Below are 24302 nucleotides of genomic sequence, written 5' to 3' on the forward strand. Positions count from 1 at the left end.
TATGTAACCTTGAGTAATTCTTTTTATTGAGGTATAACTGATTTATGATATTAGTTTCAGGTATACAACACAGTGATTCAAAATTTTTATAGATTATATTCCATTATAGTTACTACAAAATATTGGCTATATTCCCTGTGCCATACAATATAACCTTGTTGCTTATTTATTTTATACATAACAGTTTGTACCTCTTAATTCCCTTACCCTATTTGCCCCTTCCTCCTTTCCTCTCCTCACTGGTAACTACTAGTTTGCTTTTTTTTTTTTTTTTTACTATATTCAGTAGTTTTTTTGGGGGGGTTGTCTTGTTTTGTGGGTTTTTTTGATTCCACATATAAGTGATAACATACAGTATTTGTCTTTCTCTGTCTGATATATTTCACTAAGCATTATACCTTCCAGGTCCATCCATATTGTTGCAAATGGCAAAATTTCATGCTTTTTTAAGGCTACTAAATTTTTTTAATCTATGAAATGGAGATAATAATATACAGAAATGACCTCATGTTAGAAAGTACCTGGCACATAATAAATCCTCATAAATTGCCTAGTATTACCTCCTCCTTTTCCTCCTTCTTCTTATTCTAATGAGGATACACAGAGGAATCACGTAGCATTTAAAAGAATGTATATGTCCAGACCTCATACCCAAAGATTCTTATATTCATGAAGCCTAGAAACTGGCCCTGACTTGTGCATTTTTTAAAAATGCCATACCTGACTTTGATGCACACAAAACTTTGAGCCACAAGTGAAGTGGTTAAGAATGGAGCTCTGGGGCTTCCCTGGTGGCACAGTGGTTAAGAATCCACCTGCCAATGCAGGGGCCACGGGTTCGAGCCCTGGTCCGGGAAGATCCCATGTGGCGCTGAGCAACTAAGCCCGTGCACCACAACTACTGAGCCTGCGAGCCACAACTACTGAGCCCGTGCTCAACAACTACTGAAGCCTGCGCGCCTAGGGCTGGTGCTACGCAACAAGAGACGCCATCGCAGTGAGAAGCCTGCTCACCACAATGAAGAGTAGCCCCCGCTCTCTGAAACTAGAGAAAAAGCCTGCGTGCAGCAACGAAGGCCCAATGCAGCCAAAAATTAAATAAAGAAAATAAATAAATTTAAAAAAAAAAAAGAATGGAGCTCTGGAATGAGACATATGTGGTTTCAAATCCAAGCTCTACCAATTACTAAATAGGTGACCCCAGGCAGGTTATTTAAGCTAGTTTTATATTTCATCTGTAAAAAGGGGTTATTACTACTGAACCTGACAGAGTTGTCTTAAGTGATTAAATAAAAATACGTTAGTACCTGACATACAGTAAACAAAGAATAATAGCTCTTTAATTATTTTTGTTGTTGTGATACTGAGTCTGGTAATATGCCTGCACAAATATCATCAATATTGCCCCCTTCTAAGAAAGAATTTGCAAGCTTTACCATCAGCTACCTCCTCAACACATTAGCACAAATTCCTGAAGTGAGAACCAAAAATGAGATGACTGGTCACTTTAAAGCCACACCTAAAGGACAATGATATATACATTTTAATTCCTAAGCTATATAACTCACTCAGAACAGCTGACATTGATAAACTTTAAAAAAAAGTAAAAAAATACAAACGTTTCTACTTATTTTAACATCTGAACATTTATAAATTTTTATAGAAAGCACAACTGAATAATAAACTGTTTTACACCTCCATAAAAATAATTTTTATAAAGTTCATACTTGAATACTTCTAAAAACTTTTATTTCCATTCCTTATTCACTACATTACTTTACAAAATTAAATCCTAAAATGGAGAGATGTGACCCCATTCTCAGGGAAGTCATCTCTATTCCAGTGTATCCATTTTCTCAACATCTGTTCCCCCCAAGCCTCCCTGAAATATCACAGCTACTCCTACAACTCTATTGAAATTATACTCCTCAAGGTGAACAATAAACTAATAATACTCAAATCTATTTTTTTCTCAATCCTCATTGATCCCGACTTCATGTAACATTTTTCTCTTTTGACTTCCATGAACCTGCCCTTTCATACACATATATCTCCTACTGTTCCTTGAATATTCAGCTCCAATCACAAATTTAATTTATCTTGATTAGTTTTAATTCATTTTAGTAAAAATATGTACTAAAAAATCTTATGTAACAAGTCAATAAGGATTCAGAAAATAAGTCTCATATCACTTAATATCTATACCATTTATTTAGACTCTCTTACCACCTTAACTGCCACTTATCCATGGGCCAAGTGGTTTACATGCTCTTTGAAAGTAGAAATCTTACATTTCCTTTATATTTTCTAGCAGAGTGTCATGTACATAGTAAACATACTGTACTTGTTGAGTGAATACATAAATTCTCAAGCCATTACCATATAAACTTGCTCAGATTTCATTAAGGTACTCTATTAAAAATATTATACTTTTGTGTTAAGAATTAATCTTAAGGATGTAGGATTATTGAAGGTATCAAGAATTTGATTACTTCACTGTGTTTCATATTATCCTTGCCTTGATTTGGAGTAAACTATAATATATATTTTCAAATACCTGCATGTTTATATAATTCTCTACGTGCTTTAATATACAAAACTTTGTCCCAATAAGATCTTATTGGCTAATCTTTAAATGAATTACATGAGCCAAGATGACAAGCCACAGTACCCAGAATTATAATTAAGGACTAGGCAGACAACATAATTTTGGATCCTACAGTTGGATATTAAATAAACCATAAGCTGCATTCTCTGCTTTTCTAATTATTTTCTGGGTTTCTTCATTTATTTGTAAATGGTCCAAGTACTATATTTATTCATTTTAAAATGTAGAAAGTATTTTATTTTAAATAATTTCTAAGGTATAAATAAACCCAAATATTCCCATGCTTTTCCAAGTTTAACAGAAAATGATATTTTGAGTATAGAAAGAAATGTTCTCAAAAGTACTGTTCTATTCATTTAGTCAACAAACAAAGCAAAAGTTTAATTTTCAAGGTAGGGAGAATCATTACCTTCAGAAAGAAATGATTAACACCTTATTTTCCAGCCCAACGAAGGCAAGAGAAATTGAGACATATATTCCTTGATTTAAAACTTGTACTGCTCCAATCATAAGTTGTAGTCATGAGGATTATTGTAACATTTTGTGGAACACATTTATAAATGTGGTGTTGAATTATTCTTTATAGAAATATTTTAAAAAATATTCAGTACATGAGAGAAATGGACACAATTTAAAATCATAATACATATTGGCACATACCATAAGCCAAAAAACGTCCTCTTCACTCCCCCTTCAACAAATAACAACCATAAATATAAAAACCCAACAGAACAGGGCTAGCCTACAAGGTATTAGTCCCACTTGTAAAACGCTAAGATCATAATGAATATACACCTTATTAAACAAAATAATACACCATATTTAACACAGAAAGGTAGAATATCACACCTTATTATTTCCATAGGCCATATCCATTGCTTCTAGGGATAAGGAACAAAGTGCATTTATTAAATGATGCAATGATACGTCATCAAGATACCTAAAAAAAAAAAAATGATGAAATAAGACATTCTGATCTAAAATATACAGCTAACAATAATGTTTGTATCAATTAAAAAACTGACTCTTACTGTGAGCTTTCAAACAATCTTGAAAGTATGTTGGAAATCACTGGCAAATCTGTCATCACTGCTGTTGTTAGAACCTAAGAGGAGAATAAAATTAAATGTAACATATAAACATTTTGCAAAGTACTAATTGAGTAAGAATGACTAGAGCTTACTGTACTGGGTCCTTCTACAGCTCTCCCAGGTTTCAAGGCACCACCACTACTAGGCTTTAATCCCAGAATCCATACTAGATGCTGTAAAAAAAAAAAAAAAAATCAAAACAAAGAAATTTATAAACCTACAAAAATTCCAGTAACTAAAACTAAAATCAGTAGTAGGTATCTAATAACTAAATATAAATTAGTAATTGATATTCATACAAAAAACTTATTCCACCAAGCATAGGCAGTAGAACAGGCCATTATAAGAAACATCCCATTGCTTTGTACAATATGAGCCATGTCTTTTTTCTTTTTCTGACTTCTCCTTTTTCATACTTACTGTCTATTCAGGCCTGCCCAAAGGACCGATAGGCACTGGTGAGTTTAACTGTTAGCATTTAGATATAAAAACAACATTGGCCTCTGACCCAGAGGCTACAACATACCTGTAGAGTTGCCAAGACAAGTTGCCATGATGTTCCAAGAACAGCCCCATGGCAGTGTGCCAAGTTAAGTAAAGTCCTCATACACTGGATATTTTTGGAAGTTAGCTATATTAAAAAAGGATATATTTGTAAGAACTGTTATGCATTCTTGAAAATTATAAGCTTATAAAGAAGTATTAACGTATTCAAATTTTTTTACTAAAAAAACAAAAATATTAAGAAAATAGGCTTGGATGGTTTTGTACACAACAAATTCATTTGCTTAAAAGTTGTGTTATCATAGTTGGTTATAATAATGTCACTCCATATTTATCTAGTTTTTCTAAAAGTATCATTCAGATAAAAGTAAGTAAGTAATGATGAATTTTGAGAAACATTAAAAAAGGTATGAAAGATTTCCTTGATAGTTAATTAGTATTAATTGGTTACCAAGAAAAGAAAAAGTACTTTACCATTACTGTCCCTTGAGGCTGGACTGCTAGCGGTTGACCCACTGCCACAACTTGCTGGTGAGATTCACTTGATGGACTGATCATCATAACACTTTGGCCCTGAATGGAATATGCTAGAACACAAAGGAAAACCTAAATAATTAAAATATACTTTTCACGTTGTACTCAAAGTAATGTTATATTTTAAAACATTAATTTGATTAAAATAAGTTCAACTATGACATTTATTTAGTTACCTATTATCTATATGCAAACATTTTGAAAACTAAGGAGGTGAAAAAACAAAGACAAGTTAGGCAAATATTAAGTAATTTTATATATAACTAACAAATTATAAAACTTCGGTAGATTGCTTCACAAGCAAAATAGAATTTAGGACACTTACTATTTTAAACATGTATTCCCAGTAAACTTTTCTACTTAAAGTTGAAGAGAGACCAATACTCACATTTTCAGTTTGAAAACTGAGCATCACACTGAAATTTTTTTATATGACATGTAACACGTAACAAAGTAATCAACAAGAAAAAAAATTTTTTTGAATGTCAACTTAATCTAAGTGGTGGCAAACATTACTGTTCTACTAGTTCCATTAAAAACAAAACAAACTAACCACTCCCATTTCAACAGTATGCTAGAGTTTACAAAGGACTTCTAGATTTATCTTCTTTGATCCTCACAATCACTGTTTAAAATTGGTATTATTCTGCCCTACTCCCACCTCCACTGTTTTAAAAAGATGGAAGAAATTGAGGCTCAGGGACATTAACTTCCCATAGAGGTCAGAGACTCAGTGAGTGGAAAAGCAGAGGCTTGGACTCAGAATTTCTATAATCTCTTCCCTATGCCATGTCACCCCGATAGATGAAGAGAACTCAGAGGAAGCTGAAATCTTACATTTGTTGGAAAGTGTGGCTGCAGTGGTGGTATTCAATACAGTAAGAGCATAATGGGGAGGCAGGGAACCTTTGCATATTGCAGTTATAAAGGCATCTCTTGAAGTTACAAGGCCCAGTCTTCCACAAAGAGCAGCCATAGTCAGTTCAGCTTTTAAAATATTCTCAGTGGCAGCTTCATCTGTGCTGAAAAGAAAAAGTATTTTATTTAGTATGATTAATTTCTTTTAAATTATGCTGCCAAACATGATGTGGAATTAGGCAGTCAGTAAAGTTTTAAGAAAATCTATTTAAAACATTGTCAAAATCAGTCTACTTAAGAAGAACTTTTAACTAATAAACATCTGAAAATTTGAACTGGTTAAAAGCAATTTATGACACATATATTCATTAATGAAGAAAATGGTCAAGAACTCAAAGATATAACTTAAAAATATCAAGCATTTTAAAATCAGTAAATTCTATAATTCTAAAGAAAAACATAAAAAAATTGAATAATATAATCATCATCATTGTAAAAGTAGTAGTAAAGCTTAAAATGAAAAAGGCATTCTGTGGATAAAGAAGATGTGGCATATATATACAATGGAATATTACTCAGCCATAAAAAGAAACAAAATTGAGTTATTTGTAGCAAGGTGGATGGACCTAGAGTCTGTCATACAGAGTGAAGTAAGTCAAAAAGAGAAAAACAAATACCGTATGCTAACACATATATATGGAATCTAAAAAAAAAAGAAAAAAGATTCTGATGAACCTAGGGGCAGGGCAGGAATAAAGACACAGATGTAGAGAATGGACTTGAGGACATGGGGAGGGGGAAGGGTAAGCTGGGACTAAGTGAGAGAGTGGCACTGACATATATATACTACCAAATGTAAAATAGATAGCTAGTGGGAAGCAGCCACATAGCATAGCACAGGGAGATCAACTCGGTGCTTTGAGTCCACCTAGAGGGGTGGGATAGGGAGGGGGGAAGGGAGATGCAAGAGGGAGGAGATATGGGGATATATGTATATTGATTCACTTTGTTATACAGCAGATACTAACACACCATTGTAAAGCAATTATACTCCAATGAAGATGTTAAAAAAAAAAGAAAAGAAAAGAAAAAGGCATTCTATTATTTTAGGATTGTATTTTCCATTATAACATGTGACAATAGGATGGGGGAAGAGGATGGCAGAAAAATAATAACATTCCACGAACATAAAAACTAGTATTAGGAAATAATTCTCAGGATAAATTTAAGGAAACCATTTTAATGGTTTGTTGTTTTCTTTATAACTGCCACATGCAATATAAAACTTACAAAGACTTAATACCTGGCATCAAGAAGGAGTGAGAGTGCAGCAAGCAGACCACACCAGCAGGCATTCACCATTTCTTCCCAAACAGCTCTACTAACTTAAAGGAAAAACAAACAATATTTAATAATTATAGATGTCACAGCACTTGACAATGTCAAACTCTATAATCCCCCTTATCACTTGGTAATATAGCAAATATTCCAAAAACAACTCAATTATTAAATAATAAAGCTGTAACATTTAATATATATCTGAATAAATGAAAAATTTTAAACCATACCATAGTTTCAGAATTCAAGAAGTCTTTTTTTTTTTTGGTTGTGCTGTGTGGCTTGTGGGATCTTAGTTCCCCAACCAGGGATGGAACCTGGTCCCTCAGCAGTGAGAGCGCAAAAGTCCTAAACACTGGACTGCCAGGGAATTCCCAAGAAGTTTTAAAACTGAGTTGTTTTAACATATCAATGATAAGATCTTTCTTACAAAAGTGATCTTCAAAATATATATATATATATTTATATATATAATATCAGTTCCTATTCCCTTCCATTTCATTGGGCCAAACTTTCGGCCTGTATGACCAGCTGGCAGTGAGACACTGTGATAAGCAGGCTCAGCCACGAGACTGGTTACATACACTGTATATCGTGCAAGTAAGTAAATAAACAGAGTAAAACAGGATCAAGTTTCTCACTGTTGGAGAAGGAAATTTCAAATATGGAAAGTTAAAAGTAAACCCTGTGGTATTAAACTGGAATTGAAAAAATTGGTGTGACCTCATGGTATTTAATATAGAGAGATATATGTTTTTATTTTTATTTATTTATTTTTTGAAGATCTTCTTAAAAATTTATTTATTTATTTATGGCTGTGTGGGGTCTTCATTGCCGCGCACAGGCTTTCTCTAGTTGCGGCGATTGGGGGCTACACTTTGTTGCAGTACGTAGGCTTCTCATTGTGGTGGCTTCTCCTGTTGCAGAGCACGGGCTCTAGGCGCTCAGGGTTCAATAGTTGTGGCTTGCAGGCTCTAGAGTGCAGGCTTAGTAGTTGTGGCGCATGGGCTTAACTGCTCCGCAGTATGTGGAATTTTCCCAGACCAGGGTTCGAATGTGTCCCCTGCATTGGCAGGTAGATTCTTAACCACTGCACCACGAGGGAAGTCCCAAGATACATATTTTTAAAATGTAGATAGATGTGTGCTCATGTATGTGTGTATTTCTATTCACGTACCAAGAAGCATACCTAATGGCCATGTGTTAGTTTCTAAATACTATTCTCCACTAAAAGGAACTAGGGCTCCTTGGAAAAATAACTGACTCCTAGGTTAGGCAAGAAAAATCCAAGATGACCTTAGAACATTTTGCTGTATCAGACAGTAAGGTAGTGCTCAGAAAATGACAAAAGGACATGGGATGATAAAAGGACACAGGGGCTAGCTTGAAAGGGGTCCCAAATGGCCATGTCAGGGATAATGAGCATTAAACCAAATAATGATAATCAAAGATTGTAACTCTTTGAATAAAATAGGAATCCGAGAGTCTACACTAATACAAATAAATAAATGAAACAAAATAAATGAGGAAGAAGGGAAAACTCTCTTTTACAGATGTCTCAAAGTATTTCTCCAGAAGAAGTTAATAATTAACTTTATACTGAAGAAACAAGGCACACATCATACTAACCAAATGATAAAAGTTAACATCACCAGTGTATAGCATAGCAACATTTCTGTGGTAGCTCTGCCAAAAATGAATATATTGAATCTAATTATGAGGAAACAAAAACAAACCCAAGTAGACTGGGCTGTTCTCTTCAAAAATGGCAAGGTCATATAAAACATGGAAAAATTAAGGAATTGTTCCATACTGAAGGAGGGTATAGAGACATGCAACTGAATTCAACATGTAATCCTAGATCATAAAGGACATCACTGAGGCAAATGGCAAAATTTGAAGGACATTTGGGATTCGATGACATATTGAATTGATGCTAAATTTCTGATGGTGACTATACTGTGGTTAAGTAGAAAACTGTCCTTATTTTTCGAAAATACACTTTAAAGTACTCAGGGGTAATGGGCATCATGTCTGCAACTTATTCTCAAATAGTTCAAAAAAGAAGTATAGTGACATGTATATAGAGAGAATGATAATGCAAATATTGTAGTTAACAATTGGAATATCATGGTGAAGGATATATGGAAACTATTATTTTTGCAATTTCCCTGTAAATTTAAAATTATTTCAAAATAAAAATTAAAAATACAGAATCATAATAATATACCTATTGCTTTATCCATTTGGTCTGATGTTGACTGTAATTCTTGCTGTTCTGATGACTGTGCTGGTGAAGAAACTGCTTCAGTGGTAGTTGTCTGACATTCTGTTTCAACTTCTCCTAACTCTCCTTCAATCATACTAGTGATTCCACGTACAAGGTCTAGCAAACAATGGAATGCCACGGACATAGCATAACCTTCTGGTATAGTCGGGGGCTCAACTTTGTCCAACATCTCTAGGCTGAAATTATGAAAAAATCAGATGCTAATGAGAAGCCACAATGATGAAAATGCATATAACTATTTCCATAATCTGTAGACTACAGAAATTAAGATTAACAGAATAGCAAAAGTAAATGGTCACTACTGGGTTTCCTTTGGAGGACAGATCCCTTCATGGTATTCTAAGAAACTGATTAGAAAAATTAAGGCCTGACCAGTATGATAACTGATTATTTTAATAATTCACTTTTTGCCTCTCCCCCAAGTTGTGCCAGTATTTTCATTAATTGTTGACATCAGAAAAAATACTTACATACAAAATAGAAAAAGACAGATTACAAGCCATCTCAAACTCTGACTTAGCTGCTTTTAAAATAAGCTGCTATATAAAATCGGTAAACAACAAGGACCTACTATATAGCACAGGGGACTATACTCAATATCCTGTAATAACCTGTAATGGAAAAGAATCTGAAAAAGAGTATCTACAAATATTTATGTATAACTGAAATCACTTTGCTGTACACTTGAAACTAACACAATATTGTAAATTAACTGTAATTTTAAAAAGGTAATAAATAAGTAAAATAAGATCTTATAAGATCAAATCAATCCTATAAAGAGGAAAAGAAGCTTTCATACTAGGGAAAATTATTACTGTGAGATATCCAGCTCATCTGTCATCCTATCATCTCAGATACAATCGGCCAACAGGGTAAGGTAATACTTAAAGCATCAGTGTGTCACGTTCAAATTTTAGAGCAAGTTATACTCCGTAATTAGGACAGAGCTTTCAGACGGAAAGACAACAAACCTTTTGTTTCAAATCATGACAAACAGGTTTTAAATTCCTTAAAATGGAAAGCTGTCAAGATAATTCAATGGAGAAAGAATAATTCAATGGGGAAAGGACTAACGGATATTCACATGTAAAAGAGTGATACTGGAGCCTTACCTCATACCATATACAAAAATGAACTCAAAATGAATCAATGACCTAAATGTAAGATGTAAAACTAAAAACTCTTAGAAGAAAACATGGGCAAAAATCTTTATGACCTCAAATTATGAAATGGTTAGGTATGATATCAAAATGCATAAGTGACCAAAGGAAAAACAGATAAACTGAATTCATCAAAAGTAAAAATGATCGTGCTTCGAAGGACACTATCAAGAAAATGAAAAGACAATCCACAGAATGCAAGAAAATTTTTGGAAATCATATATCTGATAAGGGACTAGATGTTGAATATGTAAGAACTTTCACAACTCAATAATAATAAAAAGAAAACCCAACTAAAAAGGAGCAAAGGATTTCAATAGATATTTCTCCCAAGATGATATATAAATGGACAATAAGCACATGAATGAGATGCTCAATGTCAATTTGAAACACAGTAAGATACCACTTACCCACTAGGACGGCTATAATCAAAAGACAGTAACAAGTATTGCTAAGGATGTGGTGAAACTGAAACCCTCACACATTGTTGGTGAAAATGTAAAATGGTGTGGTTGCTTGGGAAAACAGCTTGGCAGTTCAACAGAAAGTAAAACATAGAGTAACTACATGGCCCAGCAATTCCACCCCTACGTATACATCCAGTAGAAATGAAAATATCTATGCAAAAACTTGCAGGCAAATGCTCATAGCAGCATTATTCATAGCCAAAAAGTGGAAACAACCCAAATGCCCATCAACTGACAATGAAATAAACAAAATGTGGTACTACCATAAGGTGGAACATTATTCAGCCACAAACAGAAAGTACTGGTACAACCTGCAACATAGATGAACCTTCAAAACATTATGCTGAATAAAAGAAGCCTGACACACAAGAATATTTATTGTATGATTCCATTCATATGAAATATCCAGAATAAGCAAATCAACAGAGAAAGTAGATTAGTAGTTGCTAAGGGGTAGGGAAAGGGAGATTGCAGGATGACTGCTTATGGATATGGCTTTTTTTTCCTCTGGGGTGACGAAAAAGTTCTGAAATTAGATGCTGCTTATGGTTGCCTAACGTCTGAATATAATAAAACCATGAACTGTACAATTGTAAAAGGGCAAATTTAATCCTATGTTACTTCTATCTCAAAAACAAAATTGAAATCACTAAAGATCGTAAAAAGAAAAGCTAATAAAAGTAATTTCCAAACTCAAATTCTAAAAGTCTCCTAATCATAATCAGTATAAGGTAGGAAATTTATAAAGATGTAAAACTCACAATAAACAATAAAAACACCTATGTATACCTATCATTTATTGAGCAATTTACTCTCAGCCTGGGATACTAAGGGTTTTTTTTTTTTAATGTACCTCATTTAACTCCTCACAAAAACCCTAAGAGATACAGATGATGAAACTGTGAACTAGGGTGACAGTTATCAGTCAGCAGTTTTTAACCCAAGTCCGACTCTAAAGCCTATCAGTTTAACCCATATGGGCCAACTCTCAGTATTTTTAAAATTTAGGTAACCAATACTAACATATTTATATTATTGATCAAGATATTTAAGCTCAAATGGGGAAGTGAAGTTTATGGGTTTAATCTTTGCCAGGCCAATTAGCCTTAAAGAGCCACATACTAAACCAATCAGTGCCAAGCATCTTGTTAGACAAATCTCTGTTCTCAAAGAATATATCATCTATTGGGAAAATGCATCTAAAACAGATAAAATACTCCTAAACATCACAAACTCTAATTCCCAAATTCTGTGGTACAGACTTTAAGCACCAGAATAGTTAAGAGAAAAAGGTAATTTATACCACAAACCTAAACAAACCCACACTTTAACTGTTTCAGTGCTGCTTTATTGTAATTACTACACAAACTCCACTTTTAGATTAAAGGTAACCCATTTATTTAAATATTTTAAAATTAAGGTCAAGTTGAAAAAACTGTCACAAGTCCAACTTTGAAGGGAGCCATAGTATAATAAATCTGAAAGAATATACTGTCATTAATTATGTCAAAACTACTTGTCTATATGTCACTTAAGTTTTCAAATTATTACACACTTAAGAAGTCAAAAAAGAACTGTATACACAATTAAGATTTATATGTATGTCTTCAAAGAAAACAGTGAAAATCATTTTATACTAAAACTCACAATGAATAAAAGATACCAATTCAACAGGTAGGTCCCAATGTGAACATACTAACCCATTTACAAAAGAAACCCAATATTTTCTGTCTATTTATGATTTCAGAAGTGAGTATCGATACATATCGATAACTACCTTAAATGTAAATGGATTAAATGCTCCAACCAAAAGACACAGACTGGCTGAATGGATACAAAAATAAGACCCATATATATGCTCTCTACAAGAGACCCACTTCAGACCTAGAGACACATACAGACTGAAAGTGAGGGGATGGAAAAAGATATTCCATGCAAATGGAAATCAAAAGAAAGCTGGAGTAGCAATTCTCATATCAGACAAAATAGACTTTAAAATAAAGACTATTATAAGAGACAAAGAATGACACTACATAATGACCAAGGGATCAATCCAAGAAGAAGATACAAAAATTATAAATATTTATGCACCCAACATAGGAGCACCTCAATACATAAGACAGATGCTAACAGCCATAAAAGAGGATATCAACAGAAACACAATTATAGTAGGGGACTTTAACACCCCACTTTCACCAATGGACAGATCATCCAAAACGAAAATAAATAAGTAAACACAAGCGTTAAATGACACACTAAACAAGATGGACCTGACTGATATTTATAGGACATTCGATCCAAAAACAACAGAATACACATTCTTCTCAAGTGCTCATGGAACATTCTACAGGATAGATCATATCCTGGGTCACAAATCAAGCCTTGGTAAATTTAAGAAAACTGAAATCATATCAAGTATCTTTTCTGACCACAACGCTATGAGACTAGATATCAGTTACAGGAAAAAACCTGTAAAAAAAGCAAACATATGGAGGCTAAACAATACACTACTAAATAATCAAGAGATCACTGAAGAAATCAAAGAGGATATCAAAAAATATCTAGAAACAAATGACAATGAAAACACAATGATCCAAAACCTATGGGATGAAGTAAAAGCAGTTCTAAGCGGGAAGTTTATAGAAATACAATCTTACCTCAAGAAACAAGAAACATCTCAAATAAACAACCAAACCTTACACCTAAAGCAATCAGAGAAAGAAGAACAAAAGAACCCCCAAAGTTAGCAGAAGGAAAGAAATCATAAAGATCAGATCAGAAATAAATGAAAAAGAAATGAAGGAAACAATAGCAAAGATCAATAAAACTAAAAGCTGGTTCATTGAGAAGATAAACACAATTGATAAACCATTAGTCAGACTCATCAAGAAAAAAAGGGAGAAGACCCGAATCAATAGAATTAGAAATGAAAAAGGAGAAGTAACAACTGACATTGCAGAAATACAAAGGATCATGAGAGATTACTACAAGCAACTATATGCCAATAAAATGCACAGCCTGGAAGAAATGGACACATTCTTAGAAAAGCACAACCTTCTGAGACTGAACCAGGAAGAAATAGGAAATATAAACAGACCAGTCACAAGCACTGAAATTGAGACTGTGATTTAAAATCTTCCAACAAACAAGAGTCCAGGACCAGATGGCTTCACAGGTGAATTCTATCAAACATTTAGAAAAAAGCTAACACCTATCCTTCTCAAATACTTCTAAAATATAGCAGAGGGAAGAACACTCCCAAACTCATTCTACAAGGCCACCATCACCCTGATACCAAAACCAGACAGAGATGTCACAAAGAAAGAAAACTACAGGCCAATATCATTGATGAACATAGATGCAAAAATCCTCAACAAAATACTAGCAAGCAGAATTCAACAGCACATTAAAAGGATCATACACCATGATCAAGTGGGGTTTACCCCAGGAATGCAAGGATTCTTCAGTATACGCAAATCAATCAATGTGATACACCATGTTAACAAATTGAAGGAGAAAAACCATATGATCATCTCAATAGATGCAGAGAAAGCGTTCGACAAAATTCAACACCCATTTATGATAAAAACTCTCCAGAAAATAGGCATAAAGGGAACTTTCCTCAACAGAATAAAGGCCATATATGACAAGCCCACAGCCAACATCGCCCTCAATGGTGAAAAACTGAAACCATTTCCACTAAGATCAGGAACAAGACAAGGTTGCCCACTCTCACCACTATGATGCAACATTGTTTTGGAAGTTTGAGCCACAGCCATCAGAGAAGAAAAAGAAATAAAAGGAATCCAAATCAGAAAGAAGTAAAACTGCCACTGTTTGCAGATGACATGATACTATACATAGAGAATCCTAAAGATGCTACCATAAAACTACTAGAGCTAATCAATGAATTTGGTAAAGTAGCAGGATACAAAATTAATGCATAGAAATCTCTTGCACTCCTATACACTAATGATGAAAAATGTGAAAGTGAAATTAAGGAAACACTCCCATTTACCACTGCAACAAAACGAATAAAATACGTAGGAATAAACCTACCTAAGGAGATAAAAGTCCTGTATGCAGAAAACTATAAGACACTGATGAAAGAAATTAAAGACGATACAAACAGATGGAGAGACATGCCATGTTCTTGGATTGGAAGAATCAACATTGTGAAAATGACTATACTACCCAAAGCAATTTACAAATTCAATGCAATCCCTATGAAACTACCAATGGCATTTTTCACAGAACTAGAACAAAAAATTTCACAATTTGTATGGAAACACAAAAGACCCCAAATAGCCAAAGCAATCTTGAGAAAGAAAAACAGAGCTGGAGGAATCAGGCTCCCTGACTTCAGACTATACTACAAAGCTACAGTAATCAAGACAGTATGGTACAAAAACAGAAATATAGATCAATGGAACAGGACAGAAAGCCCAGAGATAAACCCATGCACATATGGTCACCTTATTTTTGATAAAGGAGGCAAGCATATACAATGGGGAAAAGACAGCCTCTTCAATAAGTGGTGCTGGGAAAACTGGACAACTACATGTAAAAGAATGAAATTAGAATACTGCCTAACACCATATACAGAAATAAACTCTAAATGGATTAAAGACCTAAATGTAAGGCCAGACACTATAAAACTCTTAGAGGAAAACATAGGCAGAACACTGTATGACATAAATCACAGCAAGATCCTTTTTGACCCACCTCCTAGAGAAATGGAAATAAAAACAAAAATAAACAAATGGGACCTAATGAAACTTAAAAGCTTTTGCACAGCTAAGGAAAACATAAACAAGACCAAAAGACAACCCTCAGAATGGGAGAAAATATTTGCAAATGAAGCAACTGACAAAGGATGAATCTCATGCAGCTCAATATCAAAAACACAAACTACCCAATCCAAAAATGGGCAGAAGATCTAAACAGACATCTCTCCAAAGAAGACATACAGATTGCCAACAAACACATGAAAGGATGCTCAACATCACTAATCATTAGAGAAATGCAAATCAAAACTACAATGAGGTAGCAGCTCACACCAGTCAGAATGGCCATCATCAAAAAATCTACAAACAATAAAGGCTGGAGAGGGTGTGCAGAAAAGGGAACCCTCTTGCACTGTCGGTGGGAATGTAAATTGATACACTATGGAAAACAGTATGGAGGTTCCTTAGGAAACTAAAAATAGAACTACCATACGACCCAGCAATCCCACTACTGGGCATATACCCTGAGAAAACCATAATTAGAGTCATGCACCACAATGTTCATTGCAGCACTATTTACAATAGCTAGGACATGGAACCAACCTAAATGTCCATCAACAGATGAATGGATAAAGAAGATGTGGCACATATATACAATGGAATATTACTCAGCCATAAAAAGAAATGAAATTGAGTTATTTGTAGTGAGGTGGATGGACCTAGAGTCTGTCATACAGAGTGAAGTAAGTCAGAAAGAGAAAAACAAATACCATATGCTAACACATATACATGGAATCTAAGAAAAAAAAAGTTCTGAAGAACGTAGGGGCAGGACAGGAATAAAGATGCAGACGTAGAGAATGGACTTGAGGACACGGGATGGGGGAAGGGTAAGCTGGGACAAAGTGAGAGTGTGGTATGGAGTTATATATACTACCAATGTAAAATAGATAGCTAGTGGGAAGCAGCCACATAGCACAGGGAGATCAACTTGGTGCTTTGTGACCACCTAAAGGGGTGGGATAGGGAGGGTAGGAGGGAGACCCAAGAGGGAAGAGATATGGGGATATATGTATACATATAGCTGATTCACCTTGTTATACAGCAGAAATTAACACAACATTGTAAAGCAATTATACTTCAATAAAGATGTTAAAAAAATAATAATTATGTCTTTGCTCACTCTTATTTCCTCAGATATATCCTTTCTGTTCCTATCTTCACTGTGATCACTCTCTACACCCTTATAACTTGCTTTTTCTTCAAACAGTTAACCATTACCCAACGTGATACTACATGTTTATTTGCATCTTTATTGACTATCTCACTCACTAAAATGTAAGGTCCACAAGAGCAGCAATTTTGTTTTGTGTTGGGATTGTTTCAATTTAAAAAATGAGGTGGGGTAATGAATGAGATAATTATTAATGTCTCCTTCAGTGCTAGAAATCTGATTCTTTTATAACTTGATACTGTAGTATACTCAATCATTAGCCTTTGTAGCAAGGCAAAGCCTATATGAGACAGTAACTTCAATCTTTTAAGTGACTAAGAATAACAATATTTCGGTCCTCCATGACTCTTTACTTTTATAATTTTAGGCAAAATAAAAAGCTGCACAGTAAAATATCATTGTGATGATACAATGCAGGCTGACATATCATACAAATTCATGATTTAAACTAGTCAGAGATTCTGCTTCACAGTTTAAGTCTTGATTTACTGTCACTGGAACAGTGTTTTAATTATGCATATCAATTACTCAAAATATATTAGTTAACTGCCTCACAACTGTGGCAATGTTAAACACATGTAGTATTGGTTGCTTTATCTCTGTAAGCACTACAGTTCACTAAGACTTACTTAAGAAAAATCAACAATACACTGTTGAATATGTAGTTGTTAAACTGAAATGTCTAATGACAAATTTTTGTTTTGTTTGTTTGTTTGTTTGTTTGCAGTACGCAGGCCTCTCACTGCCGTGGCCTCTCCCGTTGCGGAGCACAGGCTCCGGACCGCAGGCTCAGCAGCCATGGCTCACGGGCCCAGCCGCTCCACGGCATGTGGGATCTTCCCGGACTGGGGCACGAACCCGTGTCCCCTGCATCGGCAGGTGGACTCTCAACCACTGCGCCATCAGGGAAGCCCCATAATGACAAATTTTTAAATAACACATGTGGAATCCATTAAACACTTTAATTAATTAAACTAAAAGTTCCATGTGGTAAACCCTAAAAATGTGATCAGCCAAGCATTTAACTATCCACATACAGAATCCTGAAAGGTAGATATGTCACTACTCCCATTTTATAGTTGAGTACATTGAGATTTTTAAATAGGTAAACTAATTTGCTGAAGATAACTCAGTATCAGAAGACCTAAGTCCACAAGGCCTGAAATCAAGCCACATACTTAAATCAAAAAGCCATACAGAACAAGTGGATAGGTCCTTAGGTAAAGAAATCACATTCTGTTTTGTTATGCTGTTAATAGTCCTCAAGTAGTACAAAAGAAAACAAACAAAATCCAGTCCTAGATAAAATTCTCAAAATATAACAAAAGAAAATTAGTTCTTAAATATGTTAGAAATAGTAGGTCTAAAATTTTAAATATAATGCAGAGAGAAACATTTTACTATAAAATATAAACCCCAACAATAACATTCCTTACAAAATAATGCTACTACTACTTACTAGGTTGCTTTAGCACTGCCTTGTACTGTTACAGTCAGAATAGGTATCCAAGTTCCCCTATATTCAAATGCTGGTAGCAAAGTAACACCTCCACCAATCCCCAACATTCCTGAGTTAGCTGGTGCCGAGACAGGGCCACCTGAATTATTGCTTCCTGTTAGATAAGGGAAAGCAAGCAAAGACACCAATTTACTACTTAATTACAAATCCATAATATTCAAACACTTGGTCAATTTTTTAAAATTATGCTATAGGAATGGATACTGCACAAATAAATGAAATTTACCAATCCTATTTTGGCTACTAGAGAGTCTCCCTGTTTCCCCAAAACACCATTTCCTTCTTTATATAAAAGGTACTAATGAGTAAAAATACTGACAAACTATGTAACATACCTTTTGTTAAATCACTTTTTATCAGAGGTGGGATTAAAGGACAAAAGAGACCACTAATCAGAAAGTTAAAAATGGAAGAGAAAGAAGTTAAAGGGAACAAGAAGCTATACACTGATTTCCAAATTTAAATCACGTTCACCTGTTTTGTTAAAAGAATGACTAACAGACCTCCTTAGTTACTACCTTAGTAGTAACCACACTCTTTAAAGAGAGGCACCAAATGAAGATTCTTCTAAAATGAAAATTCGCATCTAAACTTTTGTTCTTATGTGATGAGAGGAACTGAAAGTATATCAGAGAAGAATATATATTCTGGAAAGAAACATAGTTACCTCAGTGAAATCAAATTATTCTTTAAGTGTAAATCTTTATATTTATATATAAAACTTAAAATACTATAAAGAAATATAAGAAATTATAAAATAAATGTATATATTTAGGTAACCTCAATTTCTCTAGTCACAGGATTTCTGTAAATATCCTCTCAGAATATTGAATATTGTAAATTATGCCAGAATATAAAAACCAAAATATGACTAAGCCTTTACCAGCTTGGTTTGTCGTAGCAGGATTTCCAGTCGGAGGGACAAGAAACAAGGACTGGATAAAAGATCCCAGTGCATTCACAATATCACGAAAAACCTTGGTAGAATGCTGTTTCATATCATAGGACTGACAAAATGACCTGTAAAATAATTTTAAATGTTTTTGGAGAAAATATTTGATTAAAAATGTTTAATTTTTTTTAATAGCAAGTAATGTTGATAAATCAGTCTCAATGCTATACTTAAAACTTCTTCAGCACACCCGAGTAATTTTACTAACTCTGGACAAAGGTTCAGAATGAGGTCAGTGTTCTAAAAAAATTATCTTGGCCATATTAACTCAGTAAATTCAATTGATGGCAATCCCTAACCACACTTTTTGCCCACACATACACCCCTCCATATACATACAATACACAATTTTCTTTGTTTAGAAATTATCATTGAAATAAATATTTAAGCTCTTCCTGTTAGCATAAATATTAACCTATCCATTTAACAAAATACTGCTGAGTAAAGTTTTACCTCAATAGCTGAGGCTGCACACAGAGTCTGTGTATTGATTCCACTGCAACAGCTCGTAGCCACTGTGGTTTATCTCCATCCAGAAATTTCACCAGAAGTGACAGAAATATTTCACATTCAGTTACCTAAAAAATACAACATTTTTAATAATATTTCTTTAAATCTAAGAGTTATAAATTATACTCTTATTCTTACTCCTACGGACAAACCAATAAAGTCTTTTAATTTTAAATAAATTATGATCCTTAATGGGGAGTGGAGAAAAAGAAAAGAAGGGAAAAGTAGTTATATATGGAAAAGATAACAGTAAAAATAGTCAGTGTCACTCTAAATATATCAGCGAAAACTCACACTAATGATCTTCTAACATGGTTAATCTTTTATACCTATTCTTTAGAAAGCACTATGCACCATCATGCCATCCTCATTCCTGGAAGGCAGCATGTATCATGTACACTCATGTACCCTTCATTAATATCACAACACTTTTTCCATATGTTCTTATGCTGCTTCAGAAACAAAGAGGCAATAAGCCAAAGAATGTTTGGCATATATTTTCTAGTAGGAAATCAAGAAGGAACCTGTAGCAGTTGACAGGTGTAAGATATATAAAGTACTGAGAACAAGGCTTGGTACATAGTTTTGCATTATTAACTATTAGTTATTACCTTTGGTATTAATATAAGCCATCTCCTTTGCAAGCTCTTTATAAATAAATAACATTTAAAGCATATTCTTGACATTATTCATTAAATGTCTGATAACTGAACGAATGAACAAAGGAAAAGTCACCAGTTTATTCAAAGGTTGTTTCTGTTACATATTTGTTGAGGACACAGCAGGACCTCTGGGAGGTAACAATTAACCTGACATTGTGATCGCTAGGCCAAACTAAATCATACTTCCACACCAAGGACAGCAGGTTATTGGAGGTTTTAGCTGGGGGTGCTCCAAAATGAGTGAGCATAATGCAAGGCAAGGAATTATGAGAATAGAGGAGCCCTCAGGATTTTAGCCCAAAGTCTCAGCAGTTGGTATTTTCTAATGCCTTTTAGGTAGATGCTTAAAAATAGGACATAATTATAAGGATAAAGTAAGAGGGATAACTAAAAATAGTTTCATCCTTAGACTGCTATGACTGGGTAAGTCATAAGGCAGAGCTTTGTCACCTGTCCTAAACTTAATATGGTTGAAAAGCACTAGATCAGAAATCACATGGCTCAGCTTCTTTATCCATCAACTTTGTAGATGACAACAAGCTAGGTAATCTTCTTATAAATAAAGGATAAAAGTACCTGCACCTTCCTGAGAACTCAAATGAGAAAAATATGAGTAAAAAAATCCCCTAAACATGACAAAGTGACATGCAAGTGCACAGTGCTTACTATTTTTTATAAATAAAATTACCCCTTTTAGTAAAGAACTGAAAAGGAGAGAATCATGCTAGTGACTCACTGGGCAACAGTTTTATCTACTGAAGAGTTTTAACATGAGCAGGTCCTTCAAAATGTGTACTATCTGCTTTAGAGTAAAAGTAGAATTTAAAATGGTGACAGAATTGAAGCTCACTGGTTAGGTTTTCAAGCCAGAAAATAAAGGCTCTCAGAAACATCAAGTACATCACAGCCAAAGGAATTATTAATGTTATAAAACTTGCCTTTAAGAGTTTCCTTTCATTTCCTCTCCTATGAAAAAGTGACTACAGCACAAATCAAACAATCACTCAATTTTATACTACAGCCACTAAAATCTTGTGATTTGGGTAGAAGAGAGAGCCTCTCTCCTGGGGTCTGGAGCTTTGCTCTTGCTTCTTCCCTCCTTGCCAAGTGTGAAACTCTGATCAGAGAACTAGTGTCTGAGGACAATGAATTGTCCTCAAGGGTATCTATCAATGGAAGGTGCCTATTGTGAATCTAAGTTAAGCCCTTCCTCCAAGAGGCTGCACTCATATGAAACAGGTATCTATGGTCCAAGTCCAACTCTTGTGGCACAAAAGTACTCCGTGAACACCATTATACTAGAGTGAAGGGTGATGAATGTTTCTGAATTCCTATAGTCCTTTGGTACCAAATAATAGTCAAGAGACAACTGATGTTTAAGATGAATCAAAGCCATCCTGGTGGAAATTTTCATCGAAATACCACATAGATGTCTGATATGGTATAATGTACATAAGATAACTGTTTGCTTAGGAGACAGTGAAGAAAGTCTTGTAGAATATTTAAATGCAGGAGTCTATTTCTCAGGAGCTGTTTAGTGCTAACAACCTTATAGCTAGTGGATTTGTCAGTGATAAGATTCTTTGTGAGAGAAATATATGTAAAGATGTGGAAAATTAAGTTGCACAAGTCAATTTAGCCCATTCATTCCTTTTTAAAAGTAGTAAGTCAAAGGCAGAAGAGAGATATGCTAGCCACTTACAACTAAGTTTAGTAAACTCCTTAAAGATATGTTCCTAAAAAAGACATCTGGGCATGGAGCCTAAGTGTATCAGAGAGCAGAAGAGCACCTAGCTCCGATGACAGGACGTGGAAAGAATATAGTGTACTACCTATATTATATCTGTACCTGAATGACTGGAGCATTCTAATTTCTTCTAATCACTCTCTATATATTAACAGAAGATTAGTTATCTTCTCCACCCTGAGTTACTTGATAGAATAAGAGATAAGCTGGTGAATACTGGGGAAGAACACTGATTCTCCAGTGCAGTGGTTCCCAAAGTGTGGTCCCTCAGACCATTTCAGTACATCTGTAACATCACACTATTTTCGTAATAAGACTAAGATATTACTTGCCATTTTTAAAGTACTGACATTTGTACTGATGATTCAAAACAATGGTGGGTAAAACAGCTGGTGCTTTAGCAAGAATCAAGGCAGTAGCACCGAACTGTACTAGTGTCATTGTATTCTTCACCATCACACACAATTAAGAAAAGTAAAAGGGTCTATTTCACCTAAGGACCACAATCACAATGAACAAAAATAAAATAACAAATAAAATACAATTATTGATTTTATTAAAGCTGACCCATATGTGCATGTCTTTGTAATTTTCTGTGTGACAAAACAGGAAGTACACATGAAGTACTTTTGCTGTGTATCAAAGTACAATGGTTGTCTGAAGGAAAGGCACAGCTGGGAACTGAACTAATCACTTTTTTTCTCCTATGAGAACCATTTTAACTAAAAGAGTATATGGCAAACTATGACTATTTAGACTTGTGTATGTTGCAGATATTTTCTCAAAAATTAACCAAGTAAGCCTGTCACTTTTGGGGAAACAATGGACAGTATTTATTGTCAATGATAAGATTCAAGCTTTCAAACAAAAATTAGAATTTTGGAAAACTTATATCTGCTGTTGTGACCTTGACAGCTTTTTAAAAACAAAAGACTCTTCTGATAAATGGTTGCTGATATTAACATGTGTGATTTTTGGTACTGTATAAAGTATTAACATTTGGAACATTTTCTCAACCGTAAAAAATGATGCATGGGTAAAGGATACAATTGAAGCATCAGATGAATCAATGAATTTTAACGTAACAGAGTATAAAAATGTCATTACCATGGTTTCATATTCTACACCTTTAAGAAAGAGTCACTGGTTCAGTTTGGTATGAGATCGAAGAAGAATATATACTATTACCTGAAAATGCCATTAAAATAATTCTGCCTTTTCTAACTATATATCATTGTGAGGACAGATTTTCTTCACATGCTTTGACTGAAACAACGTATCACAAAATAATGAAAATAGAAGAAGGTATGAGAATCCAGCTATCTTCTATTAAGCCAGACATTAAAGAAATTTGCAAAAAATATAAAACAATGTGTTTTTTTCTTTGGAAAATATAGGTATCTTTCATGAAAATAAATTTTTCTGTTAACATGTAATGGATTTTAGAATCATCTCAGATTAATTTTTAATACAGTAAATAATATTAGAAATAATCCACATAAATGAAAGCTCCTCAATATTTTTAAAGCATATAAAGGGGTCCTACAACCGAAAAGTGTAAGAAGTACTACTCTAGTATGTCCTTTAAGATGTATCATTTCCAGGTTTAAATATAGAAAACACAAGAGAAATAAGAGAGATGCATTCCACACCAATCACGTACCTCACCCCACAACAACCACACTTCTAACTTTTGCCCTTGGAGAAACTAGAATGTTTGAACTGTTCCATCCTAATGAGTCAAGTCTCCATGTAACAAATTATAACACTAGGAATTAATGTCATATCTGAAGAATTCATCTTTGCAGCACAGTCCTAGAGCTGCCTTGTTATGAAGGGAAGTTTCACCAGTTGGTCATCACGCCCAATTGATAAGTGAAGAATAGAAGCAGGCTTTTCTCTTCCTTCAAACAGCAACATTCAATCTTTACTGTAGCTGGTTGTGCTTTTATCTCTCCCCATTCTGTCCCCCCAAATCGAGGAGACTAAGATCAAAATATAGAGAATGGTACAGGAGCAGTACAGGAAACGTGGCACTGGCAGCCTTGGAGAGAGGAAGAAATGAGAACTAAGAAAACAGTGAAGAATAAAATGCAGTGGG

The 24302-nt window shown here is 34.3% G+C and overlaps 1 protein-coding gene across 2 annotated transcripts in view; it reads right to left on the bottom strand.

Moving 5' to 3' along the window:
- MON2 (MON2 homolog, regulator of endosome-to-Golgi trafficking) overlaps positions 1-24302 on the bottom strand; it is a 120741-nt gene that overhangs the window by 54907 nt on the left and 41532 nt on the right. For both annotated transcript variants that reach the window (XM_060165669.1, XM_060165668.1), the window contains exons 9-19: positions 19736-19860; positions 19214-19350; positions 18271-18424; positions 9164-9399; positions 6899-6980; positions 5575-5759; positions 4678-4790; positions 4226-4330; positions 3792-3872; positions 3640-3713; positions 3458-3548 (exon numbers count right to left, since the gene is read on the bottom strand). In XM_060165669.1, the coding sequence (XP_060021652.1) occupies positions 3458-3548; positions 3640-3713; positions 3792-3872; positions 4226-4330; positions 4678-4790; positions 5575-5759; positions 6899-6980; positions 9164-9399; positions 18271-18424; positions 19214-19350; positions 19736-19860 (1383 nt within the window). The remainder of the gene's footprint in view (positions 1-3457; positions 3549-3639; positions 3714-3791; positions 3873-4225; positions 4331-4677; positions 4791-5574; positions 5760-6898; positions 6981-9163; positions 9400-18270; positions 18425-19213; positions 19351-19735; positions 19861-24302) is intronic.

Source organism: Lagenorhynchus albirostris, chromosome 11 (assembly GCF_949774975.1).
Source record: "Lagenorhynchus albirostris chromosome 11, mLagAlb1.1, whole genome shotgun sequence".
NCBI lineage: Eukaryota > Metazoa > Chordata > Mammalia > Artiodactyla > Delphinidae > Lagenorhynchus > Lagenorhynchus albirostris.